The sequence below is a fragment of the Callithrix jacchus genome, chromosome 2 (assembly GCF_049354715.1).
Source record: "Callithrix jacchus isolate 240 chromosome 2, calJac240_pri, whole genome shotgun sequence".
Taxonomy (NCBI): Eukaryota; Metazoa; Chordata; class Mammalia; order Primates; family Cebidae; genus Callithrix; species Callithrix jacchus.
Genome location: NC_133503.1, coordinates 22,851,351 through 22,871,245, shown reverse-complemented (window position 1 = coordinate 22,871,245; position 19,895 = coordinate 22,851,351). Strand labels below are relative to the sequence as shown.

At 43.2% G+C, this 19,895-nt stretch overlaps 1 protein-coding gene and 1 pseudogene across 3 annotated transcripts in view; both read right to left on the bottom strand.

Annotated features, from left to right (window-relative positions):
• Positions 1–367: 367 nt before the first annotated feature.
• Positions 368–19,895, bottom strand: part of TTC1 (tetratricopeptide repeat domain 1) — a 53,134-nt gene continuing 33,606 nt past the window's right edge. For 2 of the 3 annotated variants that reach the window (XM_002744110.7, XM_008984218.5), the window contains exons 6-8: positions 18,364–18,512; positions 16,683–16,737; positions 368–989 (exon numbers count right to left, since the gene is read on the bottom strand). In XM_002744110.7, coding sequence (XP_002744156.1) covers positions 856–989; positions 16,683–16,737; positions 18,364–18,512 — 338 coding nt within the window. In that variant the 3' untranslated portion in view covers positions 368–855. Of the gene's footprint in view, positions 990–15,913; positions 16,116–16,682; positions 16,738–18,363; positions 18,513–19,895 lie in introns of those variants that run through there. The other variant, XM_008984222.5, reaches the window with a different exon arrangement.
• On the bottom strand, positions 9,202–9,638 carry LOC100396483 (ATP synthase, H+ transporting, mitochondrial Fo complex, subunit G pseudogene; annotated as a pseudogene).

Sequence of the window (19,895 nt, the reverse complement as noted above, 5' to 3'; positions counted from 1 at the left end):
TCTATCTTTGACACCTCTGGGTTCATGTAGTTTAAAAGAATATGGTGGTGTTCTGTGATTCACATACTACCATTCCTCAATGAAGCTATTTTAAGTAAAAAAAATTAACATTTGGTCAAAAACAGATTTATAATTATCTACACAAACCTGGTGGGGCCCAAGACAGCTTGTAAGGTGGACTTTATGAATTCTAGTGCATGGTAGAATGGTCAGCTCTTCAAGATAAATCTTCAAGGCAACAAAAACTGGGCAGATTTGTGGAATTTGGAATCAGTAACCCTGCTTAAAACCAACACTGCTCCCAAAGCCAGAGAAGGCTTCTGCCTTAGATGTCGTTAGTGACAAAATTCACAACCTAGCCCAGACCTAAGCACAGAAAGCTTTTATTACCACAGAGGAAATGAGGAAATGCTGGAGGCAGCCTCGTTAGCTGTGTGATCAAGGAGGGGACAGGCAGGCAGGCAGGCAGGAACCTGTCATCAGTCATGTCTAGGCAGTCTCCCAACCAATCGGTCTGCTTGGTTCAGGAGAGGCTTTTGGTGGGCTGTGTGTCTGTGTAACTCAGGAAGGTCAGCCTCGACAAATGGGCTTCTTCCTGGACAAAGGACAGCCAGAACCGGGAGACCAGCTGCACAGACATCACCTTAAAATGGAAATCAAATTAGGTTCATTACATCAGGAAGTACATTTCACCCTGATCACAAAAGAGGGAAAAGGGAGCACTAGGCTCTGCTGGATAGCCTTTCTCTTAGATAAGATGCTTTTAAAAGTTAAACATTGGCAGGGCCTTTCCCCTTGCTAACAGCAAGCAGCACACAATTTTCGAATCAGCTTTTAAAGCTATTGTTATCTTTGTTATCTGTTATTATTTGGATTTTGAACAAAATTGATGGAGTAGGAGCCAGTAGAGGAATCCTGTTTGATCTGGAAATTTTCCGTGGAGAGCCCAAAAGGTCGGAGTACCAAGTTTCCAAGATCTTTTAATTTACCTGTAATGTAAAAGCAAAGACTCAAATGAATACAGGAATGAACAGAAGCAGGAAGGCACCAATTAATCTTGCCTTACCATGGAGTATAAAATATAAAAGTATCTCTTGCAGTTAAAGAAATGCCTACTTTTAATATGATGAAAGCTTCCAGGAGAGTTCCCAGCCCCTGTTCCCCACTCAGCAGTGCAGTCACTTCAGTGCCATCCACCCCAAGCCTGTGCTTGCATACGTGAGAGTGGAGTCCTGTGGCTCTCTCTGGGAGATTAAAGCCTCTTGTCCAAACTGGCCAGTACTATCAAAGGACACAGGCTTCTGGGGTGAGTGCAGGGAAAACCAATTGCTGTTCCAGTGGTGCTCACAGCACTGTGCCAAGCCAGGTCTGCCTGGTAGTGAGGGCAGAGGTCCCTCCAAGTCTCTTCTCTCTAGAACAAGAGCAGCCACCTGCTAAATTTAATTTAACTCAGCAAATTTCCACTGAGCCTGGATTCACACTCAAGAGCTTCCTGCTTTCCTAAGCAAATCCTTAGCTTCTATACCAAACTAACAGTTTCTTAGAAATGGGATCTTGTTCATTTGCACAGCAACCTCAATAGGACTTTAATAGTCCAGGCTCCTCTTCTCAAGTTTCAGGCTTTATTTACTCATGATTCAGGTGAGGTATATAGGCCGGGTATGGTGGCTCACACCTGTAATCCGAGCACTTAAGGAGGCCGAGGTGAGTGGATCACCTGAGGTCAGGAGTTCAAGACCAGCCTGGCCAACACGGTGAAACTCCATCTCTACTAAAAATCCAAAAATTAGCTGAGCGTGGTGGCATGTACCTATAGTCCCAGCTGAGGCAGGACAATCACTTCAACCCAGGAGGTGGAGGTTGCAATGAGCTGAGATCATGCCACTGCACTGTCTAAAAAAAAAAAAAGAGCCAGGCATGGTGGCTCACGCCTGTAATCACAGCACTTTGGGAGGCCGAGGCGGGCGGATCACCTGAGGTCAGGAGTTTGAGTGCAGCCTGAACTATGTGGAGAAACCCCGTCTCTACTAAAAATACAAAAATTAGCTGGGTGTGGTGGCGAATGCCTGTAGTCCCAGCTACTTAGGAGGCTGAGGCAGTAGAATTGCTTGAACCCGGGAGGTGGAGGTTGCAGTGAGCCGAGATTGCACCACTGCACTCCAGTCTGGCGCCTGGCGATGGAGCAAGACTCTGTCTCAAAAAAAAAAAAAAAGAAAAAGTCATGGTATATAACCAACAGTTCTTGCCAAGCCTGGTGACTCATGCCTGTAATCCCAGCACTTTGGGAAGCTGAGGTGAGAGGATGGTGTGAGCCCAGGAGTTCAAGACCAGCCCGAGCAATGAGACTCTTATCTCTACAAATTTTTTTTTTTTAAAAACAAAAAACTAACAGTTCCGATGCTGTTTTTAAGATATATGAGGGTTATGGAGTTAGTATGTCAAAAGTTGGAATTTCCAGAACATTTCAGAAATCTAAACGGATTCACAGAGCAGTGGAATGGAACATCTGAAACTAGGAATGTTCCAAAAAATTTTGCCTGAAATGGGTGAATAAAGTTTCAACCCTTTCTAAACTGCTTTAATTTTTCTTGCAGGTCTGCTTCCAGTGGAGGTGAGAATGGGGGAAGATGAAAAGAGAAATCCCTATTCACCAGAGGTACAGGCTTCTTCCCACTTCTTGGCAGCTTTTCTCACTCTGCAACCTCCTATCTTAGAGGAAAGCCCAGGTAAAGAACTTAAAGATGCATGGCCTTGGCTGGGTGCAGTGGCTTACACCTGTAATCCCAGCATTTCGGGAGGCTGAGGTGGAAGTATCACTTGAGCACAGGAGTTCAAGACCAAAAGTTCTCACCATGAGTTATTAAGACAATCGCTTGAGCCTAGCTAGGAGTTTGAGACCAGCCTGGGCAACATAGGGAGACCCTGTCTCTACAAAAATTTAAAAATTAGCTAGGTGCGGTGGCACATGCCTGTTGTCACAGCTACATGCAGGCTGAAGTAGGAGGACTGCTTGAGCCCAAGGAGTTCAGAGCTGCAGTGAGCCATGATCATGCCACTGCACTCCAGCCTGTGTAACAGAGCAAAAAAGACGCATGGCCTTTACATTTTAAAGGCCTTCCTAATAACTCATGGTGAGAACTTTTGGTCTTGGGCTTAAGAACTAGACCAAGGAGGCTCACCATGTCCAGAGAAAGGCCAATCCATCTTGAGAGAAAACATTCAATTGAGAAAGCTCCCAGAATCTGGGACAGCCATTCTCCAGGCTTGCTTCCCAAACCTAAACCTGGGACACACACACTCAGTGCTACTGCTTGTGTCACTGGCATAAACCCTGGGTGCCTGCACAAGGGAGCAGCACAGCCTCAGCCAGACGCGTGTACAGGGAGGGGTTCACAACAAGCAAGAGAAAGACAGGGCAGCCTCAGGGCAACCTGAGTTAGCAACACCCATCAAGAACGCTGGCAGTTTGTCCTAGGGTTGGAAAAAGAGGATGGGGGTGGGGTGGGAGAACCATTAAGAGTGGCCCAATAAAATGTCGGTACTGGGAAATTCTTGGCTCTTGTGACACCGAGTGAGTGAAGTGAGAATGAGTCTCAAGAGCCACTCACATCAGACTCCCGAGGAGGGGCAGCTCCATGGTGGAGAAGCCTCTGGTCCAGGTACTCTGGATGGTCTGCTGAGCCCAGGGCCACTACCTGGATAGAGGGAATCACTGCAAGCCCATCTCCAGTGCCAGAAAAACAATTTAAAGTACAAACTGGAGATTTTACTTGGCATCTATTATGTGAGCCAATGGGATGTAAAGAATAATAGTTTCCATGCACGATGCTCACAGTCTAGTGGGGAGGCAGACACAAAAGACTGAAGTGTGCTTTCTGACCTTGCAGTGGGACGAGGAAGCCTTTTCAGGAGAGGCCACATGCCACAGTGCTCTAGGGGACAGGAATAGGTCCAGGATGATAGCTATGTCACTGTGCTTGAGATGGCAGCGTCCTCAGGCAGCAATGGTTTGGCTTTAGGCTGGTCTGCACTAACGGAGGTTTCCCTCTAGTGCAGAAAGATCATTCCAAGCTAGGACTGCAAGTATGACTTCCAACTCTCAATAAGAGGAAGCATTCTCTTTCCCAGGCCCTCACTTTGCCTAACTGGCTAATGGGCCTGTCTGCCACAAGCTACCTTTGAATTTTTAGCTTGGTTGATTCTATGGTGTGGCAGTCATGAAGATGTGCTTCTAAGGGACAGAGTGGCTGTACTCTAAAATCCATCAGCACATTCATGCAGAGGCCACCCTTCCCACGTGCTGCTCCCATGTGCTGCTCCTGAGCATGCCAGGAGCTGACCAGGACTCGTTTGATGGGCAGCAGTGGCTCCCCAATGGCTTTGCTTTCTCAGCATCACACTTCAGTGGAAAACTTCCTCCCTCCCCACCTTCCTCCTACACAGGGGTCTGTCAGCTCTGCCAACATCCTCCAGCTCCCAGCCCCATTTTCCCTTGCAGGTGTTTCCCCGTCAAAAATCTCTTGTACTTCTAATCCTATCTTGGCTTCTATTTTTTGGATGACCCAAACTAACACATAATTATTCTTTTTCCGGGCCGGGCGCGGTGGCTCATGCCTATAATCCCAGCACTTTGGGAGGCCGAGATGGGTGGATCACAAGGTCAAGAGATTGAGACCATCCTGGTCAACACGGTGAAACCCTGTCTCTACTAAAAATACAAAAATTAGCTGGGCATGGTGGTGCATCCCTGTAGTCCCAGCTCTTCGGGAGGCTGAGGCAGGAGAATTGCTTGAACCCAGGAGACGGAGGTTGCAGTGAGCCGAGATTGCGCCATTGCACTCCAGCAACTGGGTAAAAGAGTGAAACTCCGTCTCAAAAAAAAAAAAAAAAATTCTTTTTCCTTCTATTCCAGTATCTCTGCCTTTATAATATTCCACAATAGTTTCACCAACCGTCACTTAGAGAACAGAATAGAAAATGCAAAATTCTGCTTTCTAAATGAGACTACATATATATAATACCAGGCAGATAGCAGACACCTAATAAAAGACACACAAATAAACAATCTGCATTAGAGAAGACCTAAGGTCACCCGACATAGTTTGATTCAACCAATACGTACTGATAACATGTGTGGCACTTGCTGTGTGTGGTGGAGATGCAGATATGCGGCATGGTCTATACACCAAAACAAGTTTAGAATTTGAAAAGGAAGAAAATACATACAAAAACAACTCATATGTAGCTGAGTTATATAATGCTATGAGAGTCAGGAAGGGGAAGATTTCTTCCAGCTGGAGCAGGAAGAGAGGAAAGGAGTGGAGGAAAGAGGAGATTTGGTCCATCTTTGTGTAAGAGATTGCACTTGAATCAGGCACCAAAGGCCACAGGACCGCAACCATCTGAGACAGAGGTGGTATCAGTGCAAGCAAAAACACCCGTGAGCCAATGGACAGAGGGAGGCAGGCGAGCCATGGGTCCAATGGGGCTGAAGCGGGGCGGGCGGGTACCTCCTGCCAGGCTCTTCTGAGCCAGGCCCATCGGCCTGTGGTTCCCATGCCATCAGAGGCCACTGACGGCTTGAGAACTGAACATTCTGGGTTAGTAATCCTGCGGCAAGATGAAGAAAGAACCAGAAGGGGAGACCACGGGGGTGGTTCTGACAGAAAGTTAGTCCCTCATTATGGGAAAGAGGCCGTTTATTCACTGAACACACATTAACATTTCTACAATGCTTGGGTAGATGGGCTCTGAAGCCAGAGTGTGGTCAGTGGAACGTAAAAGGGCAAAACAGTATGGTAGAATCAACAAGTTTTTAGTGACTGAAAAATTTACCTTTTGCTGTTTGTGCTGATGACAGAGAAGCAACAGCCTTCAGTACAGCTCAGGCTCCTAAATACATGCACACTCACACACCTACAAATTTTTCTGCCTGCTGTGTAGAGTCAGGTTGGGTGCTCAGAGGCTACAGCAGCTTCCTTGTATCCAAATAGGATCATCTGCCAAACTAGCCTATCTGCCACACTTTCCACTGGCTGTCAGATTCTGTCTTCCCCATCTGGACAGTAATCAATGAGGTTTCCTTGTTTCCACCTATAGCACATGTGGAACCTTCAATCAGCCTGAACGTGTCCACATGTCGCTATTAGGATCTCTTCTATTAGACTAGATCCCATGGCAAAGAGAAGAGTCTAAAACTGCTCGTGCTTAGACAAGAATGTTTAGAAACAGGGATCGGTGCTTGCTACTGGATTCAGTTGATAAATACTAATTTCTCTGCCAAGTAGCATATCCCAATAACCCAGTTGATTTGTTATGCATAATTTCTCTTTGGAGATACTGACTGTACACCAGGCAGTTTACTGTGAGCAAAACCAGGAATGCTGTTTGTTTTCATCTCCTTAAGATCACTCGGGCATGGATTCAATGGAATAGCTCCCTTGGGACTTTCTTCTCTGTTTAGATGAACCAAATGCATACAACTGAATCCTAATACATTTCCTCCTGTGAGGCAGGAAACTAAGCCATGCTGCAAACTGTAGCTTTTCTCTGAGCAAAAGGCAAATGAAGAGAGCCCAGCACAGAAAGGATAAAATTCATGCCCAATTCAAATTCTTATACAGGCAGACTTCATTTTGTTGTGCTTTGCTTTTTTGTGCTTTACAGAAATTGTGGTTTTTACAAATTGAAGCTGTGTGGTAATCCTGCACTGAGCAAGTCTGTCGGCTCCATTTTTTCAATAGCATGTGCTCATTTCATGTCTCTGTGTCATATTTTGGTAATTCTCATATTTCAAACCTTTTCATTATTATTATATCTGTTATGGTGATCTGTAATCAATGATCTGTGAGGTTACTATTGTAGTTGTTTTGGGGTGCCAAGAACTGTACCCGCGTAAGACAGCTAACTGAATCGGTAGTGCTGTGCATGTTCTGACTGCTCCTCGACCAGCCATTCCCTGTATCTCTCCCTCTCCTCAGGCTTTCCTATTCCCTGAGGCTTCCCTATTTCCTAAAATTGATATTAGGTCAAGTAATAATCTTGTAATGTTCTTTAAGTGTTCAAGTAAAAGGAAGAGCCAGACTTTAATGTAACAAAATTAAAAGTGCTACTTCAATGAACACATGAATAAGAAAGCAAAACAGTCTTCTTGCTTATATGGAGAAAGTTCTAGGTGTCTGGATAGGAGACCAAACCAGCCACAACATACCCTTAAGCCAAAGCCTTGGATTACCATGGCAAGGCCCCAACTCTCTTCAGTCTTACCAAGGTTAAGTGAGGAAGCTGTTTTAAGAAAAGAAGCCATCTCCATAACATAAAGTGCAAAGTGAAACACCAAATGCTGAAATAGAAGCTGCCAAAAGTTATCCAGAAGATTTAGCTAAGATCACTGATGAAGGTGGCTACACTAAACATGTTTTCAGTGTAGATGAAACAGCACTATATTCAAATGAGATGCCATATAGTACTTCATAGCAAAAGGCAAAAGTAATTCAATGCCTGGTTTCAAAGGACGGGCTGACTCTCTTGTTAGGGGATAATGTAGCTGGTGACTTTAAGTTTAAGCCAGTGCTTAATTACCATTCCAAAAACCTTAGGGCCCTTAAGAATGATGCTAAATCTACTCCGTCTCTGCTCTAGAAATGGAACAGCAAAGCCTGGATGACAGCACATCTATTTATAGAATAATTTACTGAGTATTTTAAGCCCATTGTTGAGACCTACTATTCAGAGAACAAGATTTCTTTCAAAAAATTGCTGCTCACCGACAATGTGCCTGGACATTGAGGAGCTCTGAGATGAACAAGAAGTAATTTTGACTTTTTAGTCTTACTGTTTAAGAAATACACTTCAGGCTGGGCGTGGTGGCTCAAGCCTGTAATCCCAGCACTTTGGGAGGCCGAGGTGGGTGGATCACGAGGTCAAGAGATTGAGACCATCCTGGTCAACATGGTGAAACCCTGTCTCTACTGAAAGTACAAAAAATTAGCTGGGCATGGTGGCACGTGCCTGTAATCCCAGCTACTCAGGAGGCTGAGGCAGGAGAATTACCTGAACCCAGGAGGTGGAGGTTGCGGTGAGCCGAGATCACGCCATTGCACTCCAGCCTGGGTAACAAGAGCGAAACTCCGTCTCAAAAAAAAATAATAATAATAAAAATAATAATAAAAATATATTTTAAAAAAAAGAAATACACTTCATATGGCTATGGCTGCTGAGATGGTCAAAAACCAACATTAACAGCAGTTTGAAAGGAGTTATTTCAACCCTCATGGATGACTCTGAGGGGTGAAGACTTCAGTGGAGGAAGTTGCTGCAGATGTGGTGAGAATAACAAGATAACTTGATTTTGAAGTGGAGCTTAAAGATGTGACTGAATTGCTGCAATTTCATGATAAAACTCAAATGAATGACGAGTTGCTTGCTGTGGATGAACAAAAAAAGTGGTTTTTTGAGATGGAATCTACTCCTGGTGAAGATGTTGTGACACTGTTGAAGTGTCAACAAAGGATTTAGAATATTATATAAACTGGCTGGGCTCAGTGGCTCATGCTTATAACCCCAGCATTTTAGGAGGCTTCGGCAGGCAGATCACTTGAGGTCAGGAGTTTGAGACCAGCCTGGCCAACATGGCGAGACCCCATCTCTACAAAAACAGAAAAATTAGCCAGCTATGGTGGCATGTGCTACTCAGGAGGCTGAGGCAGGAGAATTTCTTGAACCCAGGAGGCGGAGGTTGCAGTGAGCTGAGATTGCACCACTGTATTCCAGCCTGGGCCACAGAGTGAGACTCTGTGCCAAAAAAAAAAACAAAAAACAAACCCCAAAAATATTACATAACCTTAGCTGGTAAAGCGGCAGCAGGGTTTGAGAGGACCAAGCCCGATACTGGAAGAAGTATTGTGAGTAAAATGCTACCAAACAGCTTTACATGCTACTGAAAAATCTTTCATGAAAGGAAGCAGCAGCTGATGGGGCAAACTTCCTTGCTATCTTACTTAAAGATACTGCCACAGATACACAATGTTTAGCAACTACCACCTTGATCAGTCAGCAGCCATCCACATGGAGGCAAGGCCCTCCAGCAAAAATGATTACAACTCTCTGAAGGCTGAGATCATCGTCAGCATTTTTTAGCAATACGGTGTTTTAAAATTAAGTTATGTACATTGTTTTTTTAGAAACAGTACTGTTGCACACTTTTTTTTTTTTTTTAACACATCTTATTTTATTCAGATAGCAGTCTGATCACACGTGGTCCAACAACACTCAAATAATAAATCAAATTTAATCAGATGTTAAAAAGATTGGTCTTCAAACATCATAGCCAATGATGCCACGCTTGTCTATGATCTCTCCGACATAAAACCACATCAACACCTCAGTGGCCACCAAACCATTCAGTACAGCTTCCTTAACTGTGAGTTGTTTGAAGCTACCAGTCTGAGCACTATTGACTATTTCTTTCAGGCTCTGAATAGCTCTAGGGATCTCAGCAGGTGTGGGAGGAATCAGCTCAACCTTGGCGTAGTACCAAAATGTGGCCAACTGAGGCTTCGAATAAGTCACAGCAGCGTTCACCAGCGCCGGGGTCTTCTCCACAAGGTTACGGATAAATTGGGCCATGGTTCTGGGATGGACAGTCCGTCGCCCCGAACGGCCGGCTGAATGTCTGTTGCACACTTAATAGACTATAGTATTATGTAAACATAACTTTTTTTTTCCTTTTCTTTTTGAGATGGGGTCTCGCTATGCTGCCCAGGCTGGAGTGCAGTGGCCATTCACAGGCGCGATCCCACTACTGATCAGCACGGGAGTTTTGACCTGCTCTGTTTCCGACCTGGGTCGGTTCACCCCTCCTTAGGCAACCTAGTGGTCCCCTGCTCTGGGAAGGTCACCATACTGATGCTGAACTTAGTGTGGACACACAATCAGCATAGTGCCCTACAGCCCAGAACTCCTGGGCTCAAGCGATCCTCCCACCTAAGCCTCCCAAGTAGATGGGACTACAGGCATGTGCCACCGCACCCAATGTAAACATAACTTTTACGTGCACTGGGAAACGAAAAAATTCTTGTGACTTGCTTCACTGCGCTGGTCTGGAACTGAACCTGCACCATCTCTGAGGTATGCCTCTATTAGACCTTGGGTAAAGTGGAGGGCTGAAAGAAGCCTTACCAAGAACTTTCAAAGGAGTGAGAACTATTTTCCTAAGAGAAGCCTCAGGATAGCAATTAAGAAATCAAGAAAAAAGCAAAGCACTGAAAATCTCCTGATATTCCCTACTGAGGGAACAACCAACCACAACAAGGAATTGGTTTCTTGTGGAATGTGGCCAGAGTGCAAAATACCGCAAGTGTGCAGTCTGTAATGACAGTATTAGCCAGAGTAGCACGAAGAGAAATGTGGAAAAAAAAAAAAAGACTCTGTTCTGTACCTACATGTATAGCTTCAGCAGTCTTAAAAGAGGCAGTAACAAGTCAGTCTTTCTTGTGAGCCTCCATGAGTGAGCTAATTCTAGGACCTTCTACTACTTGCAAAAGAGAAAGCACACAATACTCAGGTCTAGCCAGAAGAATATGCTGAACTTAGCAATGATGTGTTAATTCTACCTCCATATTGTAGCTCTTGACTGTGGCACTAATACAGTATTTTTTCTTTTGAGACAGGGTCTCACTTTGTTGCCCGGACTGGCATGCAGTGACACCATCACAGCTCACTGCAGCTTTGACCGCCTAGCCAAAGCAATCCTCCCACCTTAGCCTCCCAAGTAGCTGGAACTACAGGCACATGCCACATGCCTGGCTCACTTTTTTTTTGTCGAGACAGGGTCTTCATATCCTGCCTAGGCTGGTCTTGAATTCTTCAACTGCAGTCTTGACACCCCTGCCGCCGCCACGCTAAAGTGATCTTTTTACCTAGGCCTCTCAATGTGCTAGGATTATAGACATGAGTCACCATGCCCAACTCCAGATGGTATGCTTAATTCAGGTCACAATGTGCCCTCATCAGATTGCTAGTGGCCAGGAGTAAACAACTGCATAACTTTAGGAATTAGGAGACCAGGAATATGTTCCTAGAAAGTGAAGGTAAGTGGAAAACCTGGGTTGGATTATGAACAAGGCCCACATGTGTGCCAGAGTGGTCAGGGCAGGGAGCAGCAGCAGGTGCTAGTGAAAGGAAGGTGGATTACTGGGGCAATGCCCTGTCTTTGTGTCTATGGTTTCTTTGAGGGAAGTAAGTAAGTTTCAAGTAGCTGCTCTAGGTCAAGGTGGGGATAGGCACCAGGCACCTCTTGGTTAAGGTAGGAAGAGCAGCATCTCATGGAATGGTCTGAACAGAAGCCATACTTGTGTTTTGGGTCATACTCCCTACCCAGGATCTGGGGCAAGAGAACCCAAGATACTGGGTGTATCCCCTGCACACCCAGTAAGTGGTAATGTGACTGACTCTATTCCTCCAGTGGCAACTTGTCCAAATACAGAGCTGAGAGATCTGCAGTCTAGTGAACTGGAAGACCACACATTCTGAAATGTCTGCTTTCTAGTTTTTCTCTGCTGCAGCTATAAAACAAAGAAGAAAAGATAAAACTCAGTGTCATGCCTGCTTTTGCTCAGGTATGAGGTGTCTCTTGGAGCAGAACTGAATGCCCCTCTCAGCCATGCCCTCCTCTGGCCTTTTATCCCTCAGCTGACTGCCTCTACACTCCATCTCTCAACTCATCAGGGTCATTAAAGTTGAGTGTGCATCAGAAACACTTTGAGGGGTTAAAACTTAGATTGCTGAGCTCCATCCTAAATCTCTGATTCAGTAGGTCTGGAGCAGGGCCTGATATCATGCATTTTTGGCAGGTTCTCAGGTGCTGATGTTCTGGGCACTATATTTGAGATGCAGCCCCAAAAGGTAACTTGCTTTGCAACTGCTGATTAGAATCGTGATGAGACGGCTTATATTAAAAAATGAATTGTAAACACCCATCTCTAGTGATTAGAAGGAGAAAGCTGGCTGGGTAGAGCTTCCCTGTTAGACAATGTGAAAAGTAGTTACTTCCTGGAGAAAGTAGATGATTCTATCTGCTACCTTATAGTTAATAAACTGAGATGACAGATCAAGAAAGAACCAGAAATATACACATACAGATTTTATTGACAATTTCACTTGCTTGAAAGACTTCTTGGCTGGGCCAGCATATAAGACAAAATAATGTGCAAATGATGACAGATGTCTTTACCCTATATTCTTTTCTGTTTGGGATCAAAGCTTGTTTAGAGACTCATAGCATCATCCCAAGTACAAATCTCTTGCCCTCCCAGTATGGCTGTCAAAAAGAATGACTCAGGTCACTTGCTCCTGTGCAAAGAACCAACCCCCATAAGAGTGCCTTATGGGAAGGCACTCTTCCCATAAGGTGACACAGCCACACCTCTCAAGGTACTCCTGAGGGCAGAGCAGTAACACTAGGAATTTGCCCTAAGTATCTTACAGTTCAACAGAGGAGCTTCAGGGTTGCTGAAAGTGTCTCATCAATTTTACTTTTATATATTTTTTTTACTATTTACCTATGTGACCAAAATATTTAATCCTGTAAAATTGAAACAATGAAATATACCCATAAAGGCTGTGTCTGCCATATGCAACCTTACTTCAAATCTTTGATCCTCGAACTTACGTGATTATTCTGATTATAAATGCTATACTGTACGTTTCAATTTATATAAAACTCTACTTTTTTTCCTATATTGCGGTTTCACATGAGATTTTTCTTTTCATTTTTCTTTCTTTGTTTTTGAGACAAGGTCTTGGCTCTGTTGCCCAGGCTGGTACTATCATAACATTGCAGATTGACCTCTTGGACTAAGGTGATACACCTCAACCTCCCAAGTAGCTGGGACCACAGACTTGTGCTACCACGCGTGGCTAATTTCTAAAATTTTTTTGCAGAGATGGGGGTCTCGCCATGTTGCCCAGGCTGGTCTCGAACTTCTGGGCTCAAGCAATCCTTCCACCTTGGCCTCCAAAAATGTGAAGATTACAGACATGAGCTACTGCACCTGGTCAATTTTTTTCCCAGCTGTTTAAGAAAACTGTGAAATCATTAGAGAAAAAGCAAATAAAGCTTCAATGACTAATTGCTCAAAAATGCTCTGAGCCTGTTGGGATGCTATGTCCAGGGTCTCTATTTCCATCTCATCACACCATCAACCATACATGCCCTTAAGTCCTTTTTATTTTATTTTTTGAGATGGAATTTCGCTCTTGTTACCCAGGCTGGAGTGCAATGGCGTGATCTCGGCTCACCGAAACCTCCGCCTCCTGGGTTCAGGCAATTCTCCTGCCTCAGCCTCCTGAGTAGCTGGAATTACAGGCACGTGCCACCATGCTAATTTTTTTGTATTTTTAGTAGAGACAGGGTTTCACCCTTAAGTCCTTTTAACCCTTATATTCTGGGACCAAGCGCAGTGGCACAGGCCTGTAATCCCGACACTTTGGGAAGCTGAGACGCATGAATCACCTAAGGTTGAAAGTTCAAGACCAGCCTGACCAACATGGAGAAACCCCGTCTCTACTAAAAATACAAAACAATTAGCTGGGCATGGTGGCGTGTGCCTTTAATCCCAGCTACTCAGGAGGCTGAGGTGGGAGAATTGCTTGAACCCAGGAGGCGGAGTTGAAGTGAGCTGAGACTGAGCCATTGCACTCCAGCCTGGTGACAGAATGAGACCCCATCTCAAAAGAAAACAACAACAACAAAACACCTTATATTCCTTGGTTATTATGGCTATGACGCTAATTATTCTAGAGAAAAGGACATTAAAAAGACACCAATCTAGCTGCTGACCACTTTCCTCAAGAGATCGTCTTAAAGCTATCATGATCATCTTCTGTGACCAGCAAGGACTGTGCCCCTAGGACTAATGGCCACCCGGATAATCTGTTCTAAAGATTATAAATGATAGGCTAGAAAGGGCGAAGCAAATAACTGTTCTACCCACTAATAATTCCTATCAGGATTTTTCCCCCCATGGGTAAATAGCTCTTTTTTCTAATAAAAAGGAAATTGCAGAGATGAAAGAAAAATCAAGTTAAAGAATACTGAACGAATCTAAATAAAAACCCATTTTGTACTACTCAAAGTGATCTACAGATTCAGCGTAATCCCTGTCAAAACACTGATGACATTCCTCACAGAAAAGGAAAAACACTAAAATTTGTCTGGAACCACAAAACACCCTGAATAGCTAGTAACCCTGAAAAAAAGAATAAAAGCTATAGGTATCACACTACCTGATTTTATAATTTTCTTTTTTTTAAAGACAGGGTCTCACTCTGTCACCTAGGCCTGAGTGCAGTGACATGACTGTGGCTCACTGAAGTTTTGACCTCCTGGGCCCAAGTGATCCTCCCACCTCAGCCTCCTGAGTAGCTTAAGACTACAGGTGCACACCAGCACGTGTGGCTAATTTTTGCCATGTTGCCCAAACTGGTATCGAACTCTTGGGCTTGGCTTCCCAAATTGCTGGGATTATAGGTATGAGCCACTATGCTCAGCCCACACTACCTGATTTAAAAAATTTTTAACTGCTTATCCTTCATAGAAGCCATCGCGTTAATAGGAACTAGCATAAAGATCATGCAGTCCACTGTGAAAAGCTTGCTCAGAACTTCTAAATGATATTAATTTGCATTCAGAATGTCTAGCCTCCAGGGATCTCATAAAACCTGAACTAAAGTATGTCATCTGTAACAAGGAGGAAAGAATACCACAAAAGCTCTTGTGGGGGCTGAAATTCCATGTAAAGAGTGGTATCTACTGTGCGGTAACACCTAGGGCAGTATCTTATTCATGATTTTTATATTCATTAAGGGAAAAAAGGAACCTACATATTCAAACTACTCATGTGTAACAACACATGTTATTTACCAAGCAACTTAAGCTGGTTAAGTCTAATGGCAGGTGAATTCATTTTAGAAGCAACTGAGGGAATGAATTAAATTTGAATTTTTTCAAATGAAGAGAATAACATAAGAAAAACCCAAAGCCTTGGAGACATGAAACTCTGATGCATTACAATTTATAAAGATAAGGACAAATGGAAGTTTTAATTGCACCTGGAACTAACAGTAGGCAGTAAGATTCAGTTTGCACTAGTCCCTTACTGGACTGCTTTTAAAAAAATGGACTAAGAGATCAACACCTTCCAGATCCACTGTGCCATTCACAAGGTTATCTTTTTCGGCAGGAAATTCAAATACTAAATGCAAATACATTTTTTTTTTTTTTTTTGCTAAAATAAAACATCACTGTTAATAAAAATAGGTGAGAAAATGCTCTTTTCCCTCTTCTCCTTTTTGAGACAGAGTCTCACATGCTCTGTTACTCAGGCTGGAGTGTGGTGACACCATCATAGCTCACTGCAACCTTGAACTCTTGGGCTCAAGTAATCCTCCCATGTAGCTGGGACTACAGGCAGGCACATGCCACCAGGCATGGCTAATTTTTTGTAGAGATGGGGTTTCACCATGTTGCCCAGGCTGGCCGCGAACTCCTGGGCTCCAGCAATCCTCCCACCTTGGCCTCCTAAAGTGCTGGGATTACCCAGGAGCCACTGTGCCTGGCCAAGTTTAATTAAATATGTAAATTAGGGGAAAAGCTCACCACCCCCCTTCTCTTTTGGAAAATATGGGAAGGCTCCAGAGCTGTCTCAAGTCTGAAGCAGCAATTTTTACAGTCTGAGTCTACCCAGCCGGGCCAAAAGACTCTGAATGGTCTAGGTTAACGGCCTCCTCTCAATCAACTTGGCTATCAGAATGATCCTTTGAGAAATCTGTTCCCATTCTCTGGATACCGATGTCTGAAGGCCATAAATGGCAGGCAGGCCCAACTTATTTTAAATAATTTTTCCTTTAGGGCTACATGATTGCAATTTATTAAATGTAATTCAAATAACAGAGTTAGAAAATAGTCATAAAGGAAAATACATGGCAGATCTTGACCAGCAAAATATCAGACAGGTTACAAGTCGAATAGACTTAAGTCTGTGTTCAGGAACCTTCACTCCTCTTAAATCAAGCAGACTGCTTGTGGGAGGTTCTCCGATTCCAACTATAAAATGCTTTGGCAAATACGAGAAATAACTAAACATGGATCAAATGAATCCATTTGCCCGACCCCTACCCCCAGTCTTCTTTCCCTTTATTCCCAATTCCCGCCCTCTCATGTGTTCTCAAACACTAAAGGGACTTTGAGTGCCATTTTCTAAATAAAAATTCTCATGATCTTGACTGCATCCTAATGAACCTCAAGGAGTGATAATTCAGTGAAGAAACTCAACTGCTTTTACGTAATTGTTATTCGAAATACAGGTTGGTGGTATCCTAGGATTTTTAATCCCATGTAAGCATAATCCTGGGAAACTGAATTATGCTTAAATTCTTGAAGGCAAGAAAAATTTCCAAGAAAAACAAAAAGGAAATTTTGTTTCTGAAAAAGCTGATACCCTCTCTAAGCCATGCTGCCCCTTCTGGGGTCAAAATTCTGTCAGTAGCCTTGTGGCATTGCAGCCCACAGTAAAGGCAGAGTCCAAAACTATTTCTAACTGTTGTGGTCTTCTCTAGTATTCACAATGTCCCCATCCTAGATTCCGAGCTGTTTCTGATCAAGTGAAAATAAGTAAGCTTACCTAACATCTCTTCTTTTAGTCTTTCATTACGTTCTTCAATTTGCTTAGGCAATCTCTGAGGAAAAGAGGAGAAACAAGGGTTGGTTACAAAAAAAAAATCCTTTGACTTTATTTTGAATTTGAGAAACATGAGAATCCTAATACGGAAATAAGATCAAGTTGAGTATATGTCTATGATCCTATTAAATAAAGAAAAAAAAAAAGAAACCCAAGCATTTGTGTTTGTGGGTGAGCTACATAAAGACAAAAGTTCTGTTTGGGTCAGGTGCAATGACTTCTGTAATCTCAGCACTTTTGGAGGTTGAGTTGGGAGGATCGCTCAGCTCAGGAGTTTGAGACCACCTTGGGCAACATGGTGAAACACCATCTCTACAAGAAATGCAAAAATCAGCCGGGTGTGGTGGTATGTGTCTGTAGTCGCAGCTACTCAGGAGGCTGAGATGGGAAGGCTGGTTGAATCTGGGAGGCTGAGGGTGCAGTGAGCTATGACTGTGCCACTGCTCTCCAGCCTGGGTGACAGAGACCCTGTCTTAAACAACAAAAAAGTTTTGTTTGGCTCTATTTCCGATCTCAACAGAATGCCTACACTAAAGAAGGACACTGATACAAATTTAACAAATAAATCCATACAGAAAAAGTCTGAAAGGATACATATCAGATGTTTACAGTGTTATATTTAGATGGTGGGATTATGAATATTTGTATTTTTAACTTTTTAAAATTAATTTTTATTTTCTAAGTTGAAGTCCCTTCTTTATACAATCTAATTTGTTGAGAAAAGGTCCTATCAATCTTGGATGTTCTTTTTCTTTTTTTCGTTTAGAGATGGGGGTCTCACTGTGTTGCCCAGGCCGGCCTTGAACTCCTAGGCTCAAGTGATCCTCCTGCCTCAGCCTCGCAAAGTGATAGGATTACAGGTGTGAGCCATGTGCCTGGCTGTATGTTCTTCAATAATCATCTAGCTCAGGGTTTCTCAACCCTGGCACCTCTGACATGTTGGATGGACAACTCTTCGTTGTGGGGTCTCCCTGTGCATTGTGGGATTTTTAGCAGCATCCCTTATGTATACTCACTAGACTGCAGTAGGACTTTCCCAGTCACGACAATCAAAATGTCTGCAGACACTGCCAGATGTTCCTGAGAAGTGCCCCAGTTGAGAACTACTGACAGAGATTAGTCTTTTTTTGTTTGTTTTTAAGAGACAGGGCCTTAAGCTGTCGCCCATAATGGAATGCAGTAATGCAATCACAGCTTACTGTAGCTGTGAGCCCAACTCGTGGGCTCAGTGATCTCTGTTGCCCAGGCTGAAGTGCAGTGGTACAATCTTAGCTCACTGCAACCTCTGCCTTCTGGGTTCAAGCAATTCTCCTGCCTTGGCCTCCCGAGTAGCAAGGATTACAGGTGTGTACCACCACCCTGGCTAATTTTTTGTATTTTTAGAAGAAGTGGGTTTTGTTGTGTTTGCCAGGCAGGTCTCAAACTCCTGGTCTCAAGTGATCTCCCCGACGCGACCTCCTGAAGTGCTGGGATTACAGGCATGAGCTGTTGTGCCTGGCCTCCCATATGTCTTGATAAGCTCCTCAAAAGCACAGAAATGAATGTGTCTGAAAGGATTATTTAGGATTTACTTAGCAACACAGGGAATAGAAGAAAAAATATTAAGAAAAATTTTAGGTTTTACCATACAAGCTTCTCTTGCTTGATGTATTGATGGATCCTTTTCTAATATAGATTTATAGTCTTCCAGGGCTTCGTCCAGCTTGTCCGTCTTCTCATACAGTTCTGCTCTCCTCAATATTGCCCTGATATAGTTCGGGTTTAACCGAATTGCTGTAAAAAGAGAAGAAATAATTTTTATCACAAAGAAAAAGGGCCTACACATCTTTGGCTATATCAAATTCCTTCATCAGTCATCCTCCAAGGGTACAAAAAGAAGAGTCATTTGTCAAAGTGAATACCTGACACTGGAAAACTTTTTCTGTAAAGAGGAAGACAGTAAAGATTGTAGGCTTTGCGGGTCAGACAGACCATCTGTGTTGCAACTCCTCAATGATGCTATTACAGCATGAGAGCAGGCACAGAAAATATATAAACAAACAAGGGTGGCTGTGTTCCAATAAACTATTTATGGACACTAAAATCTGAGTTCACATAATTTTCACATTATCATGAAATATTTTTCTTTTGCTTTCCAATGATTTAAAACTGTAAAAATAATTCTTAGCTTTTAGGCTATCAAAAACAGGTGGCAGGCTGGAATGGCTTGTAGCTGTAGTTTGCCATATACTGGTTTATACCCCAAGTCCTGGTTTTTGCCCACTTGTCATTTATCCAGGCAAGAACAGGCCAGAACACAGAGTTCAAGAGCACAGTGAAAGAGTGAGAGAGAATCTGAAGATACAAATTAGAGTTAAGGGAAACTAGTCTGGTGGCAGACTTCACCATCCTTTTTCTTCTAGCTCTTGAATACTAAGATTACGTTTCTAGTTAAATCCTCACTGTTTCTTCAACCCTTAAACTATTGCTCCAGCACTATGAGGTGGTTCATGCATAAAATCCTTTCCTTTATCCAACATGAGTTGCCCTTGAAATAATCCTTTGCTATGTTTTGGTTCAACATACTGCATTTCTTCTAATTTCATCCGAATTGTTTCTTTTTCTATCAGAAAGCAATGCTGACCAGGTGTGGTGACTTATGTCTGTAATCCCAATACTTTGGAAAGCCAAGGCAGGAAGATCACTTGAGGTCAGGACTTTGAGATGGCCAGTCTAGCCAACATGGTGAAACCCCATCTCTACTAAAAATACAAATATTAGCTGGGCGTGGCAGTGTGAGCCTGTAATCCCAGCTTTTCAGGTGACTTACATATCAGAATCACTTGAGCCCAGGAGGTAGAAGTTGTGGTGAGTGGATATTGCACTCCAGTCTGGGCAAGAGTGATAAAATGATCTCCAAAAAAAAAAAAAAAAAAAAAAAAAAGGGCAAGGTCTTGGCTCTAAGACTTTTTAATCTTCTCATAATCTATCCTTAATTTTTAAATTCATGCTTTCTGTGAACATTTATTTAATACTTTATATATATATCCAATGTAGTATATCTCTGGGCTATAGTGGTAAACAAGACACAGTCCTTGTTCTCATGAAGCCTTATGCTATTCTAGTAGGAAAGAGTAAACAGGTATATAATTGAAGATAGTCATAGTACTATAATGA